Raw genomic sequence first — 23,896 nt, 5'->3', positions numbered from 1 at the left:
TTTATATGTGTTCTAGGGAAAGGGGGGTGATTTGAATTTTTAATCCTTTTTTTTTTGTTTTTAATATTTTTTTTACTTTTTTTAAACTTTTTTTTTTGCATTTATTAGACCGCCTAGGAGTATTGACATGGGTGGGCGGTGTCGCAGATTGTCAGAGCGGTGGGGGTCGGCAAACATGGCTGCTCCGGAGCGTTAAAGAGAACCTCCTGGAGTATCGTTAAAGTGAGGGGCAAAGTGGTAAAGTATCTGTATATGAGATTGTGTGGGGTTAGGGGCGAGGCTGTAGAGGGCAATATGAATTTTGTGGCTTGCTATGGTCCAAAGTGTGTGAGATTGCAGAGATGGTGATGTGAGTTTGGGGTTTGTGGGGGTCCTGGGAAAAACGTATGTGCGCTATTGTGACGAAAAGTAGCCTATTGCGCAATGGGGTGTATTAACTATGTTTGTGGAAAATTTCAGCCAAATCGGTCGAGCGGGTTTTGCGTGATTGACTAACAAACATCCGAACACACAAACCCACAAACATCCAAACTCACAAACTTTCACATTTATAATATTAATAGGATACAGTATAATATACAAGCGCATAAACAAGTATACTGTATATGGGAAGTCCAAAATCAAGAACCACCCAAATATCTGGCCATAAGTTTTACATATACAGCTACGGGATTATCTTCGTATATATGGCACCTGATGGAGCCACTGTATCCTCTGTGCCTTATTATACGAACTCTGAACCCGTGTCCCTAGGACCAAAACTCATGGTTTTATGGGCCCATAATCTTCTATAGGCTCATGACGGTGGGTTGACTATAGCGTTAGCCTATGCGTTGTTCTAGTCCGTCAGAGGACCAGAACAATGGAGACGGCTATAATGTCGGTTCCATACAGAATACGACAAACCCTATTGACTACTATAGAGTCAGTCGGGTGGCCATCGTTTTAAAACTGAAACTGGTAGAGGAATTAGTCCACCGTGCAGGACTATTTCCTCCACCAATTTCAGGTGGACATTGTGAAGACTCCAGCGCACTTGTGAAGTAAGCCTGAGACGGTGTCTATGGTCGGTCAGCTGTTTAGGTCTTTAATATGTGAATGATGGGATTCCCGGCGGTCAGACCACCGCCGCTCAAGTACTCATGGCCTAGCCTAAGGATGCGGCAACAACATTAAAGAGGTTTTCCACAAACATAACCATATTTATAGTTATAGACAATTAATAGTTAATCATTTTCTAAAATATAAAGAAATTTAAAGTTTTGCAGCGTTTTAATGATTTTCTCTAACCATCTTAGTGGTGTCCTGATCAGTTCCCAATGGATATGACCATGAATGAAGGAACTTTGTATGGTCTGGGACTTGTCAGAGCCATGATGTCCTTATTGTGGTCAGTGAAAAAAAATAATAAAAGACAGTACCGCGCAACACCTAGCGCATTATCCTTTGCAAATAGTTCCACACAAAACAAAGGAGCTAGTAAAATAATCACCTTTTAGGTGAAGGTCAAATTGCACCTAATAATAATAGGGATATACAGCAGCAAGGATCAACGTGCTGACACGTCACAAAGTCAAGTAATGGGGACCATCCAATCCACAATGTATAAATATGGAAAGAAAGATATCAGATCCGCGCTTACCCTCACACCAGTATTTTATTCAGCCTTAAAAGTACACAACGCGTTTCGGGATTAGAGCCATCCCTTTCTCAAGTGTCCGAAACGAAACGGACACTTGAGAAAGGGATGGCTCTAATCCCGAAACGCGTTGTGTACTTTTAAGGCTGAATAAAATACTGGTGTGAGGGTAAGCGCGGATCTGATATCTTTCTTTCCATATTTATACATTGTGGATTGGATGGTCCCCATTACTTACTGTGGTCAGGTTATCTTCTCATACATGTAGTGTCCTCCTGATAACCAGCCATGATGTCCTTATTGTGGCCTGGATGTCTTCTCATACATGTAGTGTCCCTCCTGATAACCAGTCATGATGTCCTTATTGTGGTCAGGTTATCTTCTCATACATGTAGTGTCCTCCTGATAACCAGCCATGATGTCCTTATTGTGGTCGTGTTATCTTCTCATACACGTAGGACCCGTCCATAATAAGGACATCATAGCTGGGGTCCAGAGTATAGAAAGTTCTTGTAATCATAGTTGGATCCTTTGGCAACTGATTAAGACAATAGATACCATCACTAAGATGATTAGAGAAAGTCTTTAAAACTCTACAAAATTTTCACTTATTTATATTCACAAAAAATCTTAACTTTCTAAAAATTTTATTATGTTCACGGTCATAGGAAAACCCCTTTAAACCCCCGAAATATCCCTTTCATCAGATGACAAATGACATGTAGAGCAAAGAACTTAAGTGATACTTGCACCAGTAGCAGCGATCTACTACACGGACAACTTTCTGAATTTTTTTAAACCCTATACTGATCAATGACCCCATGGCTTGCATTAACCAGCCTCTCCGCCATCTTGAAGTAAAGGAAACAAGGCTTATCCTCTCAGTGCACTTTGACAGCTCTGTTACCCCTGTACATACAATCCATACGTGACATGTGAAGCCGTGACATTCCTGATCTCGGAGATAGCGCTCTAAGTCACTCCAGAACTTTCACTCCTTGCAAGGACAAAGAAGCAACAAGTGTGAACAATGCAGCACCCTTACCTCCCCCACTGCCCCGAACACCCCCTCCTCCATCTTGGGGAAGGGGGGTGTATAAGAGTAATAGGAAGACAATATGGCAAAATAATTATTTTGTATGTCAATAACCGGAGACAAAACAATTATGGCGAAATGAAGTCACATGACCACGGCGGTCAGTTGCTGCTGCCGTCAGACTTGATGTCTCGTAGCGCCACAGCGTTGGGCACGGTAACATAACACAGAATGTCGCAGCGTTGGCCACAAATGGGCACTAGGTCCATGTGATGTCCCCGTGGGCGCTACCACAGGTTGTCACAATCACTACACATCGTGGCAGCGAACAAAGGAGAATTTGGCAGTAAGTTTGTTATTAGCAAAATATACCTTCCTAATGTCTGAACACCCCTTTAATACCAGGGAAATCCCCTTTAAATCTAATTAGAAGCTCCTCAGCCGCGCCGGGGTCACGCCAATATCGAACAAGCTCTAAAAATGATCTGGAGATTTATGTATTTTAAGGATAGGAAAACGTATCACAATATATTCCTGACCGTGGGGGCCGCACTCGCTGTCTGTCACAACTTATAGTCATGTTATGCGTGTAAATTCCATCTAATGCTCGGATCGAATTAATCTACCAAGTACCAGCATACTGATTGTTTCCATCCCCAACACCCCAATAATAGCGACCATGGCGAATCTTATTATTGTCACGGATGACCCACTTATCAGACATATTAACCCATTTATAACCCCCCAATCCTAAAGGAGAACCGCTCCGATCATGATAAAAACTGCGGAAAACTTTGATTGGTCGGGGCCAAAGTAAATAACTGGAGTGATCTGTGGCGATGACACCGCGACAAGAGTTCATGGTGTCCAAGTGTTATCTAAAGTGTGCCAGGAGTGTTATCTACAGTCATAAACAGATACAAGTGCAGCACAACAAGTCCCAGGACAGCGCCATCAGGGGGTGATGAGGCATGGGGGTGTATGTGACCCTCTCCACCCCCTCAGGACCCTGTGACCCCCTCCCCACACTCTGATATCCATACTCACTGCTACATTCTGGGTCCGCACAGCGCTTGCTCTCGGAGAACCTCCTGTCCTGGGCTGTGCTGCTGCTGCTGAGGGGCTGCCATAGCAGGAGCAGGAGGTAGATGTGGGCTCTGGCTGCAGCCATGTCAGCAGCAGGGTGGCAGTGTCCTGTGCATGGGGGGAAGGAGGAGAGAGCATGAGCAGACACAGGCAGACACGTCAGCAGGAGACAGCAGGGCAAGGAGCTGGAGGAGGAGACTGCAGGAGAGGGGCAGGAGCTGGGAAGAGCTGGAGCTGCATGCTTGGAGCTAAGTGCAGCTGGTGCAGGACTACAAGGCCCAGCATGCTCGCTAGCTTTACAGTACAGTGAGAGCTAAGACATGATGGGAGATAAGTGTAGCTGGTGCAGAACTACAAGGCCTAGAACTCAGAGCTAGGATATGCTGGTGCAAAACTACAAATCCCAGCATGCTCAGTTTTGGACATGCTGAGTGCAGCTGGTGCAGAACTGCAAGGCTCAGCATGCTCAGTAGCTTTCAGTACAGCGAGTGCTAGGACATGTGAGATGCAAATTGTACCTGGAGCAGAACTACAAATCCCAGCATGCTCAGTAGCGTTCAGTGTTACAGTGAGTGCTAGGACATGCTAGATTGAAAATGCAACTGCAGGACTACAGGTCCCAGCATGCTCAGTAGCTTTCACTATGGTGAGTGTTAGCGCATCATTGGAACTAATGCCAGCTAGTGAAGAACCAGAAGTCCCAGCAAGTCACATTTCTTGCAATGCTACATCCCTAAATGGCAAGGGTATGCAAGAGCCTGATGTCCAGAACTACAAGTCCCAGCATGCTCAGTACTAGGACATGCAGCCTGTACCAGTTCTGCATTTATTATTATTTGTAGAACTACAAGTGCCATCATGCCCTACTGGTCTCTATTAGTATTACACGATTATAACTGTCAGCTGTATGTGCAGTGATAAATCATATCATAGAGCAAGGGCTGTAGAACTACAATTCCCAGCATTCCTATTGGCTGCATACCTTGCTGCAGGTGTAGTAGAACCAGAAGTCCCAGCATGCTCCATCATTTGTAGTAGAGCAGGGGTGAGTAAGTGGTAAGACATGCTGGGGGGTTTATATGTAGTGATAATGCAGATACTGTAGAACTACAAGTCCCAGCATGCTCATTAGCATCGTTTCTATACGTGCTATGTGTTGGTACCTATTATTTAATGTTGCTGAACTAGAGGTCTCAGCATGCCCTATCAGATTGCTATAGGCTGAGTATGTAGAGTTTTATGGTGAGAGAGAGTTGCAGAACCATAAGAACCAGCATGTCTTGCCAGCGCCATTTCTTGACTGTGAGTGTCGGCATGCTGGACCTTAATGTACAGTGATGGCTCTTACTGTAGAACTAAAAGACACAGCATAGCCTATCAGCTGACTTCATTCTGCATGGATTGAGTATCTCCCTTGTTTTCCCCATACACATGCGTGCACTGCAGCACAAGGATAGATCAGATGAATATTTCCATAGGAGAGAGATAAGTGGCCGCCCTATCCAGCAGCGGCGGCTTATCTCCCTGTACAACAAAGCAGTGGGCATGTCCAAATACAGTCTGCCCAGTGCGGGCCCTCCCCGACACCTCCAGTCCGCAGATCCCAGTGACTGACATTATGATGATGTACATGGGCCATAGAGTATATAGCTGTCAACCAAACCTAATCTGACCCCCTATACACATGCACACTGGGCTCGCCAAGCATACGTGTGTTCTCTGTTGGCAGAGGAGAATATGTCGCTGCCCACTCCTTATATCCCCTGACATCTTCCAAATGGGGTCAAACAATTACTAAAGTAAGTGCGACAGTTTTCTGGTCTTAAAGTGACACATTTTTAATTCGCTGCTTTGTCAATTTTCCGACTCCGGCGTCAATTGTGACAAAGTTGTCAGAGCAGGGCAGGGACACTTGGCTTATCAAGATTCCTATCATTTGCGGCAGTAAACTGGCCATAGTACTGGCTTCATGGCTCCTATTATTGAGTATGATGCTCTGAGTATGGCACATGACCGGGAAGACCGCCATATTGTGTGTGTACTGGATTGGCGGGGGGTTAGAAGTCGAGAGTCATGAATAAATAAATATATATATATATATATATATATATATATATATATATATATATATATATATACACTCACCGGCCACTTTATTAGGTACACCTGTCCAACTGCTCGTTAACACTTAATTTCTAATCAGCCAATCACATGGCGGCAACTCAGTGCATTTAGGCATGTAGACATGGTCAAGGCAATCTCCTGCAGTTCAAACCGAGCATCAGTATGGGGAAGAAAGGTGATTTGAGTGCCTTTGAACGTGGCATGGTTGTTGGTGCCAGAAGGGCTGGTCTGAGTATTTCAGAAACTGCTGATCTACTGGGATTTTCACGCACAACCATCTCTAGGGTTTACAGAGAATGGTCCGAAAAAGAAAAAACATCCAGTGAGCGGCAGTTCTGTGGGCGGAAATGCGTTGTTGATGCCAGAGGTCAGAGGAGAATGGCCAGACTGGTTCGAGCTGATAGAAAGGCAACAGTGACTCAAATAGCCACCCGTTACAACCAAGGTAGCCAGAAGAGCATCTCTGAACGCCGCACAGTACGTCGAACTTTGAGGCAGATGGGCTACAGCAGCAGAAGACCACACCGGGTGCCACTCCTTTCAGCTAAGAACAGGAAACTGAGGCTACAATTTGCACAAGCTCATCGAAATTGGACAATTGAAGATTGGAAAAACGTTGCCTGGTCTGATGAGTCTCGATTTCTGCTGCGACATTCGGATGGTAGGGTCAGAATTTGGCGTCAACAACATGAAAGCATGGATCCATCCTGCCTTGTATCAACGGTTCAGGCTGGTGGTGGTGGTGTCATGGTGTGGGGAATATTTTCTTGGCACTCTTTGGGCCCCTTGGTACCAATTGAGCATCGTTGCAACGCCAAAGCCTACCTGAGTATTGTTGCTGACCATGTCCATCCCTTTATGACCACAATGTACCCAACATCTGATGGCTACTTTCAGCAGGATAATGCAATGCCATGTCATAAAGCTGGAATCATCTCAGACTGGTTTCTTGAACATGACAATGAGTTCACTGTACTCCAATGGCCTCCACAGTCACCAGATCTCAATCCAATAGAGGAGCATCTTTGGGATGTGGTGGAACGGGAGATTCGCATCATGGATGTGCAGCCGACAAATCTGCGGCAACTGTGTGATGCCATCATGTCAATATGGACCAAAATCTCTGAGGAATGCTTCCAGCACCTTGTTGAATCTATGCCACGAAGAATTGAGGCAGTTCTGAAGGCAAAAGGGGGTCCAACCCGTTACTAGCATGGTGTACCTAATAAAGTGGCCGGTGAGTGTGTGTGTGTGTATATATATATATATATATATATATATATATATATATATATCTTTTGGGCCTTTTTTTTGTGTGTGAAACCGAATGACTCCATTAAAGGGGTTTTCCCACTCCAAATGGTTTTTATCCATAGGATAGGTCATCGGTATGTGACCTGTGATGGTATGACACCAGGACCCCGCACTGATCAGCTGTTGCGGCAGCCTCCAGAAGCTTCTAGTAGATGGGCAGCAAGCGGTGCTGCAGTTCACTGGAACCACCACTGCTATGAAGCGGATGGGGCCGCGGCACCGCTATTATTACGTGAATAGGCGCCATACTGTACGCACCCCCTGTCTGATAGCAGTTCCCGACACTTCGAGGTTGCTGTAACCACTGATCTGTGCGGGGTCCAGGTGTCAGACCCCCACACGTCACTGAAACAATTTGGAGGCGTAAAACCTCTTAAAGGGCAGGTTGCAATAACCTCCCAAATTTCTAATGGTGGATGTGATTTGTACATGGGATTTCTTAGACTGCAGTTACTTTGGCCTATAACGGGAGGCGCCGAGAAGGAAGCGGCAGATACGACCGATCCTTGTTCTCAAAAATAGAGCAAAACTAAATCCCACTGTTGCCCATTGCAACCTATTACATGCCACCTTTCATTTGACAAAGGCAAGTTTGAAAATGTAATCTGTCATCTGATTGGCCAGTTTATTGCCTAGAATAACCAATAAGCATAACCATCTTCTAATCATATGGAGGGTACATGATATACCCCTTATATGGAAACGTAAACTTTTAATGAAATGCTGTAAAGGGGGGGGGGGGGAAACTTCATCTCCCGTGATGCTGTTCTGCAGCGTGACTCGGGAAACCGGAACTACGTCACTGGCGCGCGCTGTAAGTGTAACGAATTGAAAACTTGAATAAAGTTCATACCAGGGTCACAACACCCTGATCCTGCCAACCACAAGATGGCGACGTAGACCGGAAGTCTCCATTCACTGCATCTTGCTCTTCCTGTGTAATTCGGCACTGTCTTAAATAGCTCCGCCCACACCAGAGTCTGATCACATGGTCATGACGTCAGCGGAAGTCCTTTAGCCCACTAGGATTTAGCATCGACCAACAGCTGATCAACATGGGTGAGTTCTATGCATGGAAATGAATGGCCTATAGATGTGTGGCATATACATAGTATATATACTGCATATATCTACGTAGTCATAGTTTGTGTATACATTGTATATAGCTACCAGTTCATGTCTATGCATTGTATATAGCTTTCTACTTGTGTATACATTGTATATAGCCCCATAATCCTGTGCATGCATTGTATATAGCCCCATACTCGTGGGCATGCGTGGTATATAGCCGCACACTCGTGGACATGCATGGTATATAGCCGCACGCTCGTGGGCATGTGTGGTATACAGCCGCACACTCGTGGACATGCGTGGTATATAGCCGCACGCTCGTGGACATGCGTGGTATATAGCCGCACGCTCGTGGGCATGTGTGGTATATAGCCGCACACTCGTGGGCATGCGTGGTATATAGCCGCACACTCGTGGGCATGCGTGGTATATAGCCGCACACTCGTGGGCATGCGTGGTATATAGCTGCACACTCGTGGGCATGCGTGGTATATAGCCGCACACTCGTGGGCATGCGTGGTATATAGCCGCACACTTGTGGGCATGCATGGTATAAAGCTACATACCTGTATGTTTTGTGTGTGTATAAATCACAGGAATTTATCATTCCCTCTGTGACAGTTTTGCTATTATGGCTCATATTTGGCACAAAGCCCTTTCTTGCGCCCAATGTGTTCCACCCCCCCCCCCCTTCTCTGCCTTGCTCTCTACACTGTGTGGGGACAGCAGTTATAGTGGAAATCTACCGTAGTCTGTAACTGGCGTAGATCTTCATCCTGCCATTGTTGTGCTAGTCTGACGAAATGGCCAGACCGCTGCAGGGACCAAGAGATTTATGAGGAATTCGGCTCCTTCCCATGTCCTCATTTTATGGCTTAATCCCCGCACTGTATATATTGGATCTCCAAATGCGTATATCTTATACATAGACATAATATCATATACATAATCCAACACCTGTATACGTGTGTGTGTGTATATTTATATAGAATCTGTACATCCACTTATCCCTCGTCTTGCTATCACACACGTCCTGTGTGGTTTGTCTTATAGTAAGTAGGATATATACTGTATATATGTATTATACTATATAGGCTTCTTGCTTTGGTTATTGCCTATTAGGGATTTATTTTTCTATGTGTTGTGATCTGTTTGTGGAGACGTTTACAAGTACACGCCGAGAACCATTTTTTTTATACATTTCAAACACTTTGACACCCGGTCTTTAGGAAAAGGGTTTGGCTAGAGCAGTGATGGCGAACCTATGGCAGAGGAGGCACTCGGAGCCCTCTCTGTGGGCAAACATCTGTGGCACAGATCATATTGTGTGGGGGTCACTGGTTCGCCATCACTGGACTAGAGGAAACCTAAACTAGGCCACATTTGTATTAACCCCTTCAGACGTGTAGTAGTTTTTTTTTGGGGGGGGGGTTTTGGGGGGGTTCCCACTAAGAGAAACCTCCATTCGATTATCATCACTCGATACACCATAGTCTGTAACCATGCAGACACACAGATCTGCATCGGGGCTGTATGTATAGAACAATAGATATTTAATGTTTTGTAAAGTTTCTTCATTTTTGCATTGGCGAAGGAGGAATTGACTGGTTGTTTTTTTTTTCCCCTCTATCCAGAATCTGATGTATCCGTGGAAGACGAGGAGGTTCATGGAATCTTGGTTTCTAGGAAGCAAGGGAATCCTTGTAAGTCATACAAGCAAAATGTTGAGCTGATTGATTGAATTTTTTATACTACTTTATTGCTCTGCTTTTCTGATTCAGCGATCCAATTCCTATATCCTATAGCCATAGGTATATAGTAAAGTTTTGTCTCTCTGCATCAGTCACTACAGGGTGATTACCGAATATGTCTATTTGTGCAACTTAAAGGGGATGTTCAGGATTTAGGTTAATATCTTACTAGTGGGGGACCAACAGCCGGCCCCCGCATCGATCAGCTGTACGGAGCCACTTTATCTGGTCTGTTATCCATACTATGCCCAGCCTAGGGCCCTGAAGCTGCTGGGCCCGAGCCCTGTGTAGTGCTGGGGCGCCTAGCTCCCATTAATTACAGTAAAATACACGGGCCGGAGGTATCCACTTTCGAGGCACATACATGTATATTACAGGCATTGGAACCTAGTGTAAGGACCCTGTTCTCAAGTTTAGTGGGGGGGATCCCAAGGGGCAGACAGATCAAACACTCATTCTCTATTGTGCGGAAAGCGGACAAGTCTCTCTTGTGACTCAATATTACACAGCACAGTAGATACTGCACACCCAAAGCGTTACATCAATAGGTCCTCTCTGGTATACAGTAGATGCAGTCTCCTACAAGTTTGTGTAGATTGAGTCCACACAGGGCACACAATGTACATTTTTCCCTATCAGTATGTCTTTGGAATATGGGAGGAAATCCATGCAAACATACGAACTCCTTGCAGATGATGTTCTTTGCGGGATTCGAATCCAGGACTCCAGTGCTGCAAGGCTGCAGTGCTAACCACTGAGCCACCGTGGTCCCTCCTACATTTAACCAAGTGCAAGGAATCCGTTAAGACTGAAGTGACACATTTTTTTGGAAAAGCTGCAGGTTTTTGAGCCAAATCCAAGCGGCTTCAAACAGTTTTAGCGTTGTCTTATCGCTAAAGCCACTGGGTTTGGCTCAACAAGCTGCATCAAAAACTGCAACTAAATACTCAGCTTTTCTATAATGTGTGGCCTCCATGATACTGATGACCTGTCCTTGGTATAGATCTTCAGTATCCTCTCCATCGGAGTCCACCACCCCCACTGGGCTTCTCCGGCTTCAAATTAAATTTTCATACTGATGACCTGTCCCTGGACCCCGCACAGATCAGCTGTTGTAGCAGCTAATTTTTTTAAAATTAGATGGTGAGCCCCGTATAAGGATCACAATGTACTTTATTTTTCCCTATCTGTATGTCTTTGTTGAATGGGTGGAAATCGATGCAAACCCGGGGAGAACATACAAACTCCTGGCGGGATTCGAACCCAGGACTCCAGCACTGCAAGGCTGCAGTGCTAACCACTGAGCCGCCGTGTTGCCCCATTCTTAACATAGTGATGGTTTCGGGGAACTTTAATACTGCTCCTATTACACTCCCTGCCTGTCCCCTAGCATCTACCTGTACCTGGAGGCTGCTGTAACTGCTGATCTGTGCAGGGTCCTGGAATAGGTCCTCAGTCAGAACCCCACAGATCATATACTGGTGACTTATTCTTATTCTTCATCAGTATGAAGACCTGATTTGAGGCCAGAAAACCCCTTTAACTGATTGAAGAGGTTGTGACTTTTCGGCGAGTGCTGCGGCCTCTGAACTGAATGCCAAACACAGCGCCGTTCATGTTATAGTGGTTGTGCTTGGTATTGTAGCTTTATCCCATTCCTTTGAATGGAACTGAGCTATCAAAAGGCCATGTCACCTATGAGCAGTTCATTGCTGGCCTGCAACGATGCATCGTCTGTTGGTAAGGGAGCAAACTGTACTGAACGTCTCCAGGATAATTTGACGTTTCTGAGAGATAAGTGATCTCTACGTGTCAGCCGTTCCTGTACCTTGTGCAACCTATAATGTGGAGATTTTTTTGTGTTTACCTCAACAGTGTTTGGGAGACCCCTGAAGAGCTGCCACGCGACAGGTGATCTGTGTCTCAAACTCATCCGCCAAGCCATGTTTAAGAATCAGTGGGATAGAGCGGCCGGACTCTTGACATCTTACCTCCAGACAATGGAATGTCGAAACGTGCTGCGACAGAAATCGGCCTCAGAGGTGACCCACTTATATTTGTTTTTGGGGTTTTTTTAACTAGGAACTTCCAGAGAATCCAGTTCTTTGCATCTGGTGCCACGTCACTATTTCTGAGGCAGCCGGAATCTTTTTTACCCCTCACCGTTTCCAAGTTCTTGGTGCTTTTTTTTCTCCTGATAGGCATAGGGGGTCTTCCTGGCTGCTCAGGGGGGCAATTGCTTGTTGTTTAAAGAGTCAGTGGCTGCTGAAGTGACAGCAGGTTATTGCTGGGGGCAGTCGAACTTAGTTTGGGGTGTTGTTGTGTGTGCTTGTTGCCTACAGTGCCATTATGGCTGCTCAGGGCACAGCTGCTTATTATTGGGAGCATTTGCCTATGGCGGCCCACAGACCCTTGTAATAAGCCATTGCTTATTGCCTAGGGGTCATGCTAAATACCTACTTTTTACTGGTTATTGCCAAGGGGGTCATGCTGAGACAGTGGAAAGTGTTCATTGCCCTAGGGTAGAAAGACTATGCCCCAGTATTTTTCTGAGATAGAGATGTGGTTTTGTAAGAGTATACCAAACTTGTCTCTATTCATGGTTGGCCCTTCACCTCTGCGGCGCTTCCCCGCCGCCTCCGCTGCAAACATCCCTCCACTCAAGTGATCCTGTTAGTGTCGGCTACTTTGACGACATGTGATCTTGTGAGAGAGTGCAGGAGTCGCCTTGACATTGTCCGCTGCTGATTGGGCAGCAACAGAGCTTATAACCACACCCCCTTGTCTGTTGCACCAGGGGGCGCCCACCTGCCAGTGGAGAGCCTAATTAGCATATCGGGCACTGATTGCTCAAAAACGTTGGCGGTGAATGTAGATGGCTGCAGTTTCTGGGCAGATGAGGGAAATTCTGTGAAGGGCATGAAAAGCCACAGACATATAACACTTGGGCGTAGAGGCTCAGCACTATCTTCTCATAGACTGACCATATTGACACTATTGTTTGTTTCTTTTTTAAATGTATTAATTATTTTTTTTAAATCATAGAACATTTGGAGATTAGGAACCGAGATCCTATTAAATCATCCCAAAAGCACAAGTGAAGACATCAATGTATTCCATGAAATCATGAAGAACCTCGGAATGAAGCACTATCTTTTAGTGAGTGTGTAACTATAGAGAGAGGGATACAAGAGCTCCTCGTGCAATGTGGTCACTACAACAGTGCACGAGTGTTAGTGCTTTTATGGTGCATCTCTGGACTAGGAACTGAGAACGGGTCTAGTATGGAAAGCCGTTACCTGCCCATACTAAGTAATATGGTGAACGACTTTCTATATACATTACATTACTTATCCTGTACAGATCCTCACTTATACCCTGTATTATACTCCAGAGCCGCACTCACTATTCTGCTGGTGCAGTCACTGTGTACATACATTACATTACTTATCCTGTACTGATCCTGAGTTATATCCTGTATTATACTCCAGAGCTGCGCTCACTATTTTGCTGGTGCAGTCACTGTGTTCTGGGGGGCAGGTATTCTTATGCATGGTGTCTGGTGTAAAGCTCTGTTCACACTTGCGTCATGACTAGAGATGAGCGAGTACTGTTCAGATCAGCCGATCCGAACAGCACGCACGCATTGAAATGAATGGACGTAGCCGGCACGCGGGGGGGTTAAGCGGCCGGCCAGCGTCAAAGCGGAAGTACCAGGTGCTTCCATTCATTTCAATACGTGCGTGCTGTTCGGATCGGCTGATCTGAACAGTACTCGCTCATCTCTAGTCATGACTAAAATTTAAAATCTCCCTTCACACTGTGCGGAGTGCCTCTGCTGCTCTGTCCTCCTACTATATTATTTTCCTATATGCTTTACTTAAAATAATTTCTCATTTGTCAGCTATTTTATTGGTATATTTCTTAAATTGGTGTATTGCACAAATAGCCCATGCCTACCTTCGCATAGAAAGACAAAAGTGTTGCCTCCTACAGGGTAATAGATGGTATTGACATTTACATGGTTTTCCCCTATATTTTTAATACCTTACATACTATATGTGCTTTTGCACATTTCCAGTCTGTAGATGGATTTCTATGTTCTCACAGATTATAATGTTTATCCAGGATACAAATTTCTGAGATCCTGTATTTTCTGGCTGTGTAATGTGTACACACCCATAGCTGTCTCCACTGGCGCTGCCCAGACTGTCCCTAATAGGTGATTCATAATACCCTGACTTCATATTGTCCACGTGTTTTCTTATTACAAAGACAAATATTGACTTTTTCTCTTGTCAGTGTACAAGAATATAACTACTATAATACTGTCCCCTATGTAAAAGAATATAACTACTATAATACTGCTCCTATGTACAAGAATATAACTACTATAATACTGCTCCTATGTACAAGAATATAACTACTATAATACTACCCCTATGTAAAAGAATATAACTACTATAATACTACACCTATGTACAAGAATATAACTACTATAATACTACTCCTATGTACAAGAATATAACTACTATAATACTGCCCCCTATGTACAAGAATATAACTACTATAATACTACTCCTATGTACAAGAATATAACTACTATAATACTGCTCCTATATATAACTACTATAATACTACTCCTATGTACAATAATATAACTACTATAATACTGCTCCTATGTACAAGAATATAACTACTATAATACTACTCCTATGTACAAGAATATAACTACTATAATACTGCCCCCTATGTACAAGAATATAACTACTATAATACTACTCCTATGTACAAGAATATAACTACTATAATACTGCTCCTATATATAACTACTATAATACTACTCCTATGTACAATAATATAACTACTATAATACTGCTCCTATGTACAAGAATATAACTACTATAATACTACTCCTATGTACAAGAATATAACTACTATAATACTGCCCCCTATGTACAAGAATATAACTACTATAATACTACTCCTATGTACAAGAATATAACTACTATAATACTGCTCCTATATATAACTACTATAATACTACTCCTATGTACAATAATATAACTACTATAATACTGCTCCTATGTACAAGAATATAACTACTATAATACTACTCCTATGTACAAGAATATAACTACTATAATACTGCCCCCTATGTACAAGAATATAACTACTATAATACTACTCCTATGTACAAGAATATAACTACTATAATACTGCTCCTATATATAACTACTATAATACTACTCCTATGTACAATAATATAACTACTATAATACTGCTCCTATGTACAAGAATATAACTACTATAATACTGCCCCCTATGTACAAGAATATAACTACTATAATACTGCTCCTATGTACAAGAATATAACTACTATAATACTGCTCCTATGTACAAGAATATAACTACTATAATACTGCTCCTATGTACAAGAATATAACTACTATAATACTGCTCCTATGTACAAGAATATAACTTCTATAATACTGCTCCTATGTACAAGAATATAACTACTATAATACTGCTCCTATGTACAAGAATATAACTACTATAATACTGTCCTATGTACAAGAATATAACTACTATAATACTGCTCCTATGTACAAGAATATAACTACTATAATACTGCTCCTATGTACAAGAATATAACTACTATAATACTGTCCTATGTACAAGAATATAACTACTATAATACTGCTCCTATGTACAAGAATATAACTACTATAATACTGCTCCTATGTACAAGAATATAACTACTATAATACTGCTCCTATGTACAAGAATATAACTACTATAATACTACTCCTATGTACAAGAATATAACTACTATAATACTGCTCCTTGGTTTCTTACTCCTGGGTGTCTTACCATAGCCCTGCCTGTTTCTTGCTGTGTATTACAGATCTCCTTGGAGCAGGTGTATCACAACTTGTGTAATGGTGAGACAGATGAAGCTTACCGGGTGCTGAGTCTCGCTGAGAGCTGGAGGAATGGTCTGCACTCCGCTGAACAGAAGAGGCTGCAGAGTCTGATCCAGGCTCATAGAGCCGTCCTGAACTACCGCTCCTGGAAGGACAGAAGATCAGCCATGAGTCAGGATGGTAATGTGTAGATCTCTATCATATTTTATTGGTACGTCCCTATCAGTCCGATGATGATGATGATGATTTGTCCTTCTCCTGCTCCTCCAGATGCCGCTTACCCCTCTCGGTCGTCTTCCACCCAGGCCATAGGCAGTTACTACAGACAGGCCACCGGCACATTTCAGGAGATCCTTAAGTTCCCCGGGGTGTGGGATCCTTTCGTTCTCAATTATGTGGATGTAAGTAACGTTCCTGGCTTGTAGCGGCCTCCTTAAAACTTGAATAAGATTTCTCTTCTAGCGTCCATATACGTTTGGGGTTCCAATCAATATCTGACCCCTTGGCGGGGGTCTTACCCAGGCACCACCACGGATCAGCTTTTCGAAGAGGTGGGACAAGTGCTGCAGCCTTTTCACTGAATACAAGGCATAGCGCCATCCATAGCGTAGTGGCTGTTCTTGGTATTGCAGCTCTGTCCCATTTATTTAAAGGCAATGGGGTGTTGTAGGCTAAATTCATGACCTAGCCTTAGAATAGATCGGCAGGGGACCCGCGCCCATTTATTTTTTTTATTTTTTTTAAGCTTCTTGAATCTTCTGGAGACAAAACGGAGGCGGAAAAAGTTTTGACCAGCTACGCGTCTAATCCTAAGAACCCACCCAACCCAAATGCCCACGTGTACCTGTACAACTTCATGAAGAGGAACGAGGCTTCCCGCGAGAAGCTCATAGACGTGCTGCGGGTGAGTATCAATACTGTGCTGTATGTATCGCCTGCATATACTGAGGCGCTGTACAGATCAGGATTCATATGGCTGCAACCTCCTGATCCCTCTGCAAGGCCCAAAAAATCGACAAGGTTATGATAAAGTTTTTCTTCTTTCCAGGTTTTGCATTCAATGACTCCATCCCACAAACTCATGCTGAAATTTAGCAAACTGCTTTACGTTTCTGGTAAGTCACAATGATAATGGAATTCGTTTCTGTGCAGAACATCAACGCTCCGATATTGTTACCGCATTCACACCTATAGATAGAGAATGTGGCCCAAGTATAGTGGTAGAGCAGGGCTAGGCTGCAGTGCTATCATCTGCCACTAGGTGGAGGCTTGTAACCAAACTAGACGTCTCCAGATGTTCAAAACCAGTTTCTCCTATAGATGGCGCCGTGTACTGCTCCGATGTCTGGATGTACTGATAGATCTCTGTAAGCCGAAAACACCGACTGTCCAAATAGTGAACTATGTCTAAAGTAAAATCTATTGAAAGTAATATCATATAAATGACTGCAATCTCTGTATACTACACTGTGGAGGAGAGCCAATAGATCCTCTATATACTACACCGCACAGGACAGATCCTCTATATACTACACCGCACAGGACAGATCCTCTATATACTACACCGCACAGGACAGATCCTCTATATACTACACCAAATAGGACAGATCCTCTATATACTACACCACACAGGACAGATCCTCTATATACTACACCGCACAGGACAGATCCTCTATATACTACACCGCACAGGACAGATCCTCTATATACTACACCGCACAGGACAGATCCTCTATATACTACACCGCACAGGACAGATCCTCTATATACTACACCGCACAGGACAGGTCCTCTATATACTACACCACACAGGAGAGATCCTCTATATACTACACCACACAGGAGAGAGGACAGGTCCTCTATATACTACACCACACAGGACAGGTCCTCTATATACTACACCACACAGGAGAGATCCTCTATATACTACACCACACAGGAGAGAGGACAGGTCCTCTATATACTACACCACACAGGACAGGTCCTCTATATACTACACCACACAGGACAGGTCCTCTATATACTACACCACACAGGAGAGATCCTCTATATACTACACCACACAGGAGAGATCCTCTATATACTACACCACACAGGAGAGATCCTCTATATACTACACCACACAGGACAGATCCTCTATATACTACACCACACAAGACAGATCCTCTATATACTACACCACACAGGACAGATCCTCTATATACTACACCGCACAGGAGAGATCCTCTATATTCTACACCACACAGGAGAGAGGACAGATCCATATGTATATGTATATATATATATATATATATATATATATATAATGTGTGTGTGTGTATATATATACATACTGTATATTTGTGTCTTCGATCTGGTGACTAATAAGTTAGGTCATTACTACATCTCTGGGATCTTCTGTGATCAGTTTCACTTTTTTTTTTTTTCTAATCTTATTGACAGGCTCAGAAGATGATCAGCGACTTTCCCTAAACGTCCTGTTTGATCTGTTGGATTTTTCTGGTTGGAAGGATAGTGTGAAGGCATGGAAGTACTTGGGGAAGCGAATGAAGGACACCTTTTGGAAGTAAGTGACTTGTATATGAGCGTTGTGGGGTCACCATACATTGTGTGCTCCGGTGTGGTGCTATGTCTGGCTACAGCTCACAAATCCAGTGTCTGCTCCCTTCTGTGATACCCCATACGTGTGACATATGTGTGTGTGTCCGCCGCCTGTGTCCCTACTGCACACGGACTATAATCGGAGAAGTGTTAAGTCCTGGTAACGTTTTATTCTGAAAGATCAAAATCTGATTAAAATACCTCAGGAATAGAAGCCAAGAGTAACAGATCATTGTCAGGGAGGCCCCGGCCAGAGAAACCTCATATCTCTTGTAAAAAAACAAATTGACTTGTATCGCTGCGCAGGGTTGGCAGAATTATTATTATTTTGTATTTGGTCGATCAAGTTCACATTGGCAAGACTATGCATTGTATATGGAAGAAAGGAGGGCTTCTAGTTTGATACATGGGTCCTAATAAAATTGATTTTTATTTATTTTTGATGATCTTAAAGGGATTGTCTGGGTTTATTTATTCATGGCCTATCCTCAGTATATCATATAGGGTCAGATGAAGAAAGCTCTGTCCACTGTATAGTGGCCAGACGCCTTCTCTCCAACATAGGTGCTACAGCCAGATGTGTCTCTGTCTCAGGTTAGCTGACTGCCCCCTACTGACCAGATATTGAGGATAGACCATAAAGAAAATAAGTCCTGACAAACCCTTTAAAGTGTTGTTTTTTTTTTTTTAGTGTTACGTGTTGGTAACTTAGATCATTAATATGTGATTGGTAGGTTCCAACTATAGCATATCACCCCAGCCCTGCAGATAGATAGGTTAGTGTCACCAGAACCAGCATATCACCCCAGCCCTGCAGATAGATAGGTTAGTGTCACCAGAACCAGCATATCACCCCAGCCCTGCAGATAGATAGGTTAGTGTCACCAGAACCAGCATATCACCCCAGCCCTGCAGATAGATAGGTTACTGTCACCAGAACCAGCATATCACCCCAGCCCTGCAGATAGATAGGTTAGTGTCACCAGAACCAGCATATCACCCCAGCCCTGCAGATAGATAGGTTAGTGTCACCAGACCCAGCATATCACCCCAGCCCTGCAGATAGATAGGTTAGTGTCACCAGACCCCATCATATCACCCCAGCCCTGCAGATAGATAGGTTACTGTCACCAGAACCAGCATATCACCCCAGCCCTGCAGATAGATAGGTTAGTATCACCAGAACCAGCATATCACCCCAGCCCTGCAGATAGATAGGTTAGTGTCACCAGACCCCATCATATCACCCCAGCCCTGCAGATAGATAGGTTAGTGTCACCAGACCCAGCATATCACCCCAGCCCTGCAGATAGATAGGTTACTGTCACCAGACCCAGCATATCACCCTAGCCCTGCAGATAGATAGGTTAGTGTCACCAGACCCCATCATATCACCCCAGCCCTGCAGATAGATAGGTTACTGTCACCAGACCCAGCATATCACCCCAGCCCTGCAGATAGATAGGTTAGTGTCACCTGAATCATACAGTGTTTTCTCCTTGTAAATTGAGGTCAAGATATCTGTTTTTGTCAATATGCTAATTAACTCTTTGGAGCATTAAGGGCATTCTTGCTTAGCTCTTTGGAGCAATGACAATACCCTCATTGCTCCTTAGACCTAATTTGCATATATTTGCAAAAGCGATATCTCAGCAATGAAAGCAACAATCCACAAGGGAAAGACACAGTTTGATTCAGGTTTATGTGCTGGCTTTGGTTACACTCGCTTTAAGAATTGGCATCACAGCCATAACTTGCACATACAGAATTTTTTTTTAAAAAAAGTATTCTAGATGTAGTTTTTTTTTTTTCCTGCTAATATTGTAGGGGTTTGCTTCGTGTGCTATTTCCTAATCTGTCCTTGAAAGTTCATCCACATTTAAGAGGTGATACAATCTGGAGAGATTCTTTTATAAGGTCACGTGGATTTTTCCTTTAAAATAAAAAAAAAAAAAAAAAAAAATTCCTTTAGCACTTAGCCCAGAATTCTCAATAAATCAGTAGGCGTGAAATAGGGATTAGTGAGCTCGCCTGTGAAGGTTCGGGCACACATGGTCTGGCCCCATAATCCTTTGTTACTGTGAATTTCGCAGCAGTTCTCCTTTTACTGCCTCCGTATAATCGGTTTAATTGGCCTTTAAAATAGGAATCAAAGGAATTTTCACCCTAAAACAAAAAAAATTACCGTGCAATGCATTTTTATTTTTTTTCTTTATAGGGGATTCACACGTGTGGATTCGTTTTGGTAGTTTTAACTGTTGGCGCTCTCTCGTAGTCCCTCAGTAGTTTTTCAAGAGAAGACTGTGTTGAACTTGTAGGAGGCAGTGACTTGTCTGTTCATGTATTTTAATGGAGACCAGAGTCTGTGTGACCAGAGAAGTGTCATGTAATGGGCGAGTAGAAAATTCCCTATAGTGTGACATATCTCAGGAATGATAGCAGCAGCAGAAGAGTGGTTTGACTTTGGACGGGTCACTGCCTCCTACAATTATGTATATTCATGGGAACAAGGACGTGGACATGTGTGACTAGCCCAATGTGTTGTAGTGGATGAGAAGATAATTCTTTTATATCTAGGCATATGTCAGGAATGATGACCGCAGCAGCAGAAGAGTGGTTTGACTTTGGATGGGTCACTGCCTCCTACAATTATGGATATTCATAGGAACAAGGACGTGGACATGTGTGACTAGCCCAATGTGTTGTAGTGGATGAGAAGATAATTCTTTTATATCTAGGCATATGTCAGGAATGATGACCGCAGCAGCAGAAGAGTGGTTTGATTTTGGATAGATCACTGCTTCCTACAGTTATGGATATTCATAGAACAAGAATGTGTATGACTAGCCTAATGTGATGTAGTAGATGAAAAGAGAATCCTTTATATCCAGGCATATGTCAGGAATGATGACAGCAGCAGCAGAAGAACGGTGGGTTGACTTTGCACAGGTCACTGCCTCCTACAATTATGGTTATTTATAGGAACAAGGCCGTATGGGATTGGAACACTGCCATGAAGCAGAGCGAATATCTTATAGCCAGACACCTGTCAGGGATGATGACGACAACGAAAGAGGAATAGGTTGATCTTGTAGGAGGCAGTAACTTGTGCATTTATATAGGTTACTTAGAACAAATCTGTATGTGACTAGCATAAGGCCATGAAGTGGAGGAGGAGAGAATACAATCTAACCTGTCGCATCTGGTTAGTGAGGACTGTAGCGGAAGAGGTAGTGTGCTGATTTTGTCAGAGGCAGTGACTTATTGAAGGGGTTGTCTCTAGTGTTGAGCGAATAGTATTCGAACAAATACAACAACAAAAAAAGCTGTGTTTCCGCAACGTAGGGCCTTAGCCTAAGCCTGGCTTCTCACAAGCTACCTCTATTTCAGGAATGCCGATAGCAGCAGCAGAGGAGTATGTTGCTCTTGTGAGAGAAAGTGACCTGTACTTGTAACATAGACTGATACCAAACCATATCGCCCCCTCCTTTTACTTGACCTCCCCATCTTCGAGCACATGTTTAGGTTTCTTGTTTTCATGTGTTTATCTCATGATGTCATCTGTTTGTGATTCAAACCACGTGGCGCACGACACGAACCTCTGAACATGAAAGCTGCTTTTCATGTAAGATGTAAATGTGGAGTTTATATGGGATGATGAAGTGCTCAGTAATCTGCTTTCTCTCCAGTTCTCATAAGGATTGGATAATCGAGGCCTGGCAGCCCCGGAGTAGCTGGTGGCCATCGTACCACTTCGCAATGTCTCAAGCCACCAAGGACCGGCAGAAGTGTGCAGAACTCTCCATGAAGAAAGCTTTGGTAGCTGGAATGTTAATGGGGTTGGGTAAGTCACAGTATGCTATGGTATCATTCATTGGGTAGAGATTTATTTTTAAAGTTTTACGTTAAACATATTTTTCATGAGGTTTTTAATAATTCTTTTTTTTTTTTTTTGTTTAAATTACTAAAAATTCTGCAATTCTGACTCTGGCCCCCAAGTTAAATAATATGCTGAGACTTCCCGTTTTCTGTAGGAGATTTCTTTGCAGCAGTCACCTCACTTACAGCATACTGATGATCACAGCTATCATATATATGTAGATAAGACACAAAATCCACCAATCACAATAGTGGATGTCACATGCCCTCTCTGTACAGGTCACAGAATGGTCTCCTTCAGACCATTCAATCTTTGGCCGATGGTCCATCTCCAGGAGACAGGAAGTCACAAACTATTTTAGGCTTAGTGGAAAGAGTTTGAATTGATCCCTAGACAGAAAGGACCATACCCTGTTTCCCCAAAAATAAGACCCCCCCCCCCCCCCCCCCTTCACCTTCTGTAGTCTCTGGTTTGTAGGGGAACTGTGACACTGCTCCATTCAAGGCCTGTAATCCAAAGCCATTCTTCCTCTTCCAGGTTGTGTCTATTATTCCTCAGTCTATTGTTCGGAGAAGAAGAAGAAGGGGAATAAGAAGACCTTAAATCGTATGAAGGAGTTTATTAAGAAGTACCAAATGTTCTGTGCTGATGTGTGAAGACGATGTAGAGGAGGCCGCCATTGTGGACTGATCCAGCAGGCCTACTATTGGTTTACTTAGAAGGGATGACTTGTGTCCGAGAGTTCCTTGCCCCGTTGCATCATGGACCTTTAAAAAATGGCTGCCTACGCTGTACTTAAATGACCAGTCTGCCTTAAACCCTCTCAGTTCTATGTGAGGGATCCTGTTATGAACCCATTTGTAGGGTTTGGTTTATGTTTCCGGTGCTGCGATGGAGAGATGATGTATATTGTGAATTATTTTGTCCATCTTGTGGATCAAATGTTGGTTCTTGTTACTTTTTTTGCGTCTTTTATGATCATAAACAGGTTATATATTACAGCAATGTTCACATTGGTGCTGTCCTATCCGGACGTTTGGTCTGTCACAAGACCGGAGGAATGGAAGAATCCTGAAATAAGATAAGATAATCCCACAATGGGGAAATTCAGTGCAATACAGTATCATGGGTAGTACAGTAGTATATAGCAAGAGAGAAACGCATACAAGCTCATGGCAAATAGAGAGATACTAAGGGCTTGTTCACACGGGGCAAGAGGAGGTGGATTCTGACGCCGAATCTACCTCAGAATCCGCCCCCTCACAATAGAGGTCTATGCAGACCGCTAGCTTCCTTTTTACCGTGAGTGGTATGTTTCGGCTCACGGTAAAAAGAAGCGAGCTGCCCTTTCTTTAGGTGGATTCCGTGGCTGAGTCAGCCCCGGCGTCCGCCTCATGACAGCACCCTCCGGACTTGGCCCGTTCATTTGGGCCTATTCCGGAGCAGGAAGCCGCAACAGTTGCAGCA

At 43.6% G+C, this 23,896-nt stretch overlaps 2 protein-coding genes across 3 annotated transcripts in view; one reads left to right on the top strand and one right to left on the bottom strand.

Moving 5' to 3' along the window:
- MIA3 (MIA SH3 domain ER export factor 3) overlaps positions 1 to 3,888 on the bottom strand; it is a 52,023-nt gene extending 48,135 nt beyond the window's left edge. The window contains exon 1 of one of the 2 annotated variants that reach the window (XM_075267087.1): positions 3,723 to 3,888. In XM_075267087.1, the coding sequence (XP_075123188.1) occupies positions 3,723 to 3,846 (124 nt within the window). In that variant the 5' untranslated portion in view covers positions 3,847 to 3,888. The remainder of the gene's footprint in view (positions 1 to 3,722) is intronic. The other variant, XM_075267085.1, reaches the window with a different exon arrangement.
- A 4,320-nt stretch (positions 3,889 to 8,208) lies between these two features.
- TAF1A (TATA-box binding protein associated factor, RNA polymerase I subunit A) lies at positions 8,209 to 23,348 on the top strand. Its single transcript, XM_075267157.1, has 11 exons — positions 8,209 to 8,258; positions 9,905 to 9,973; positions 11,897 to 12,063; positions 13,067 to 13,180; positions 15,930 to 16,128; positions 16,219 to 16,349; positions 16,694 to 16,852; positions 16,997 to 17,063; positions 18,391 to 18,514; positions 22,239 to 22,393; positions 22,967 to 23,348. The coding sequence occupies exons 1-11, from the start codon at positions 8,255 to 8,257 to the stop codon at positions 23,083 to 23,085; spliced, it is 1,308 nt and encodes a 435-aa protein (XP_075123258.1). The 5' UTR covers positions 8,209 to 8,254; the 3' UTR covers positions 23,086 to 23,348.
- Positions 23,349 to 23,896: the final 548 nt, after the last annotated feature.

Source organism: Leptodactylus fuscus, chromosome 3 (assembly GCF_031893055.1).
Source record: "Leptodactylus fuscus isolate aLepFus1 chromosome 3, aLepFus1.hap2, whole genome shotgun sequence".
Lineage (NCBI taxonomy): Eukaryota > Metazoa > Chordata > Amphibia > Anura > Leptodactylidae > Leptodactylus > Leptodactylus fuscus.
This window is presented reverse-complemented; position numbering and strand designations above follow the sequence as displayed.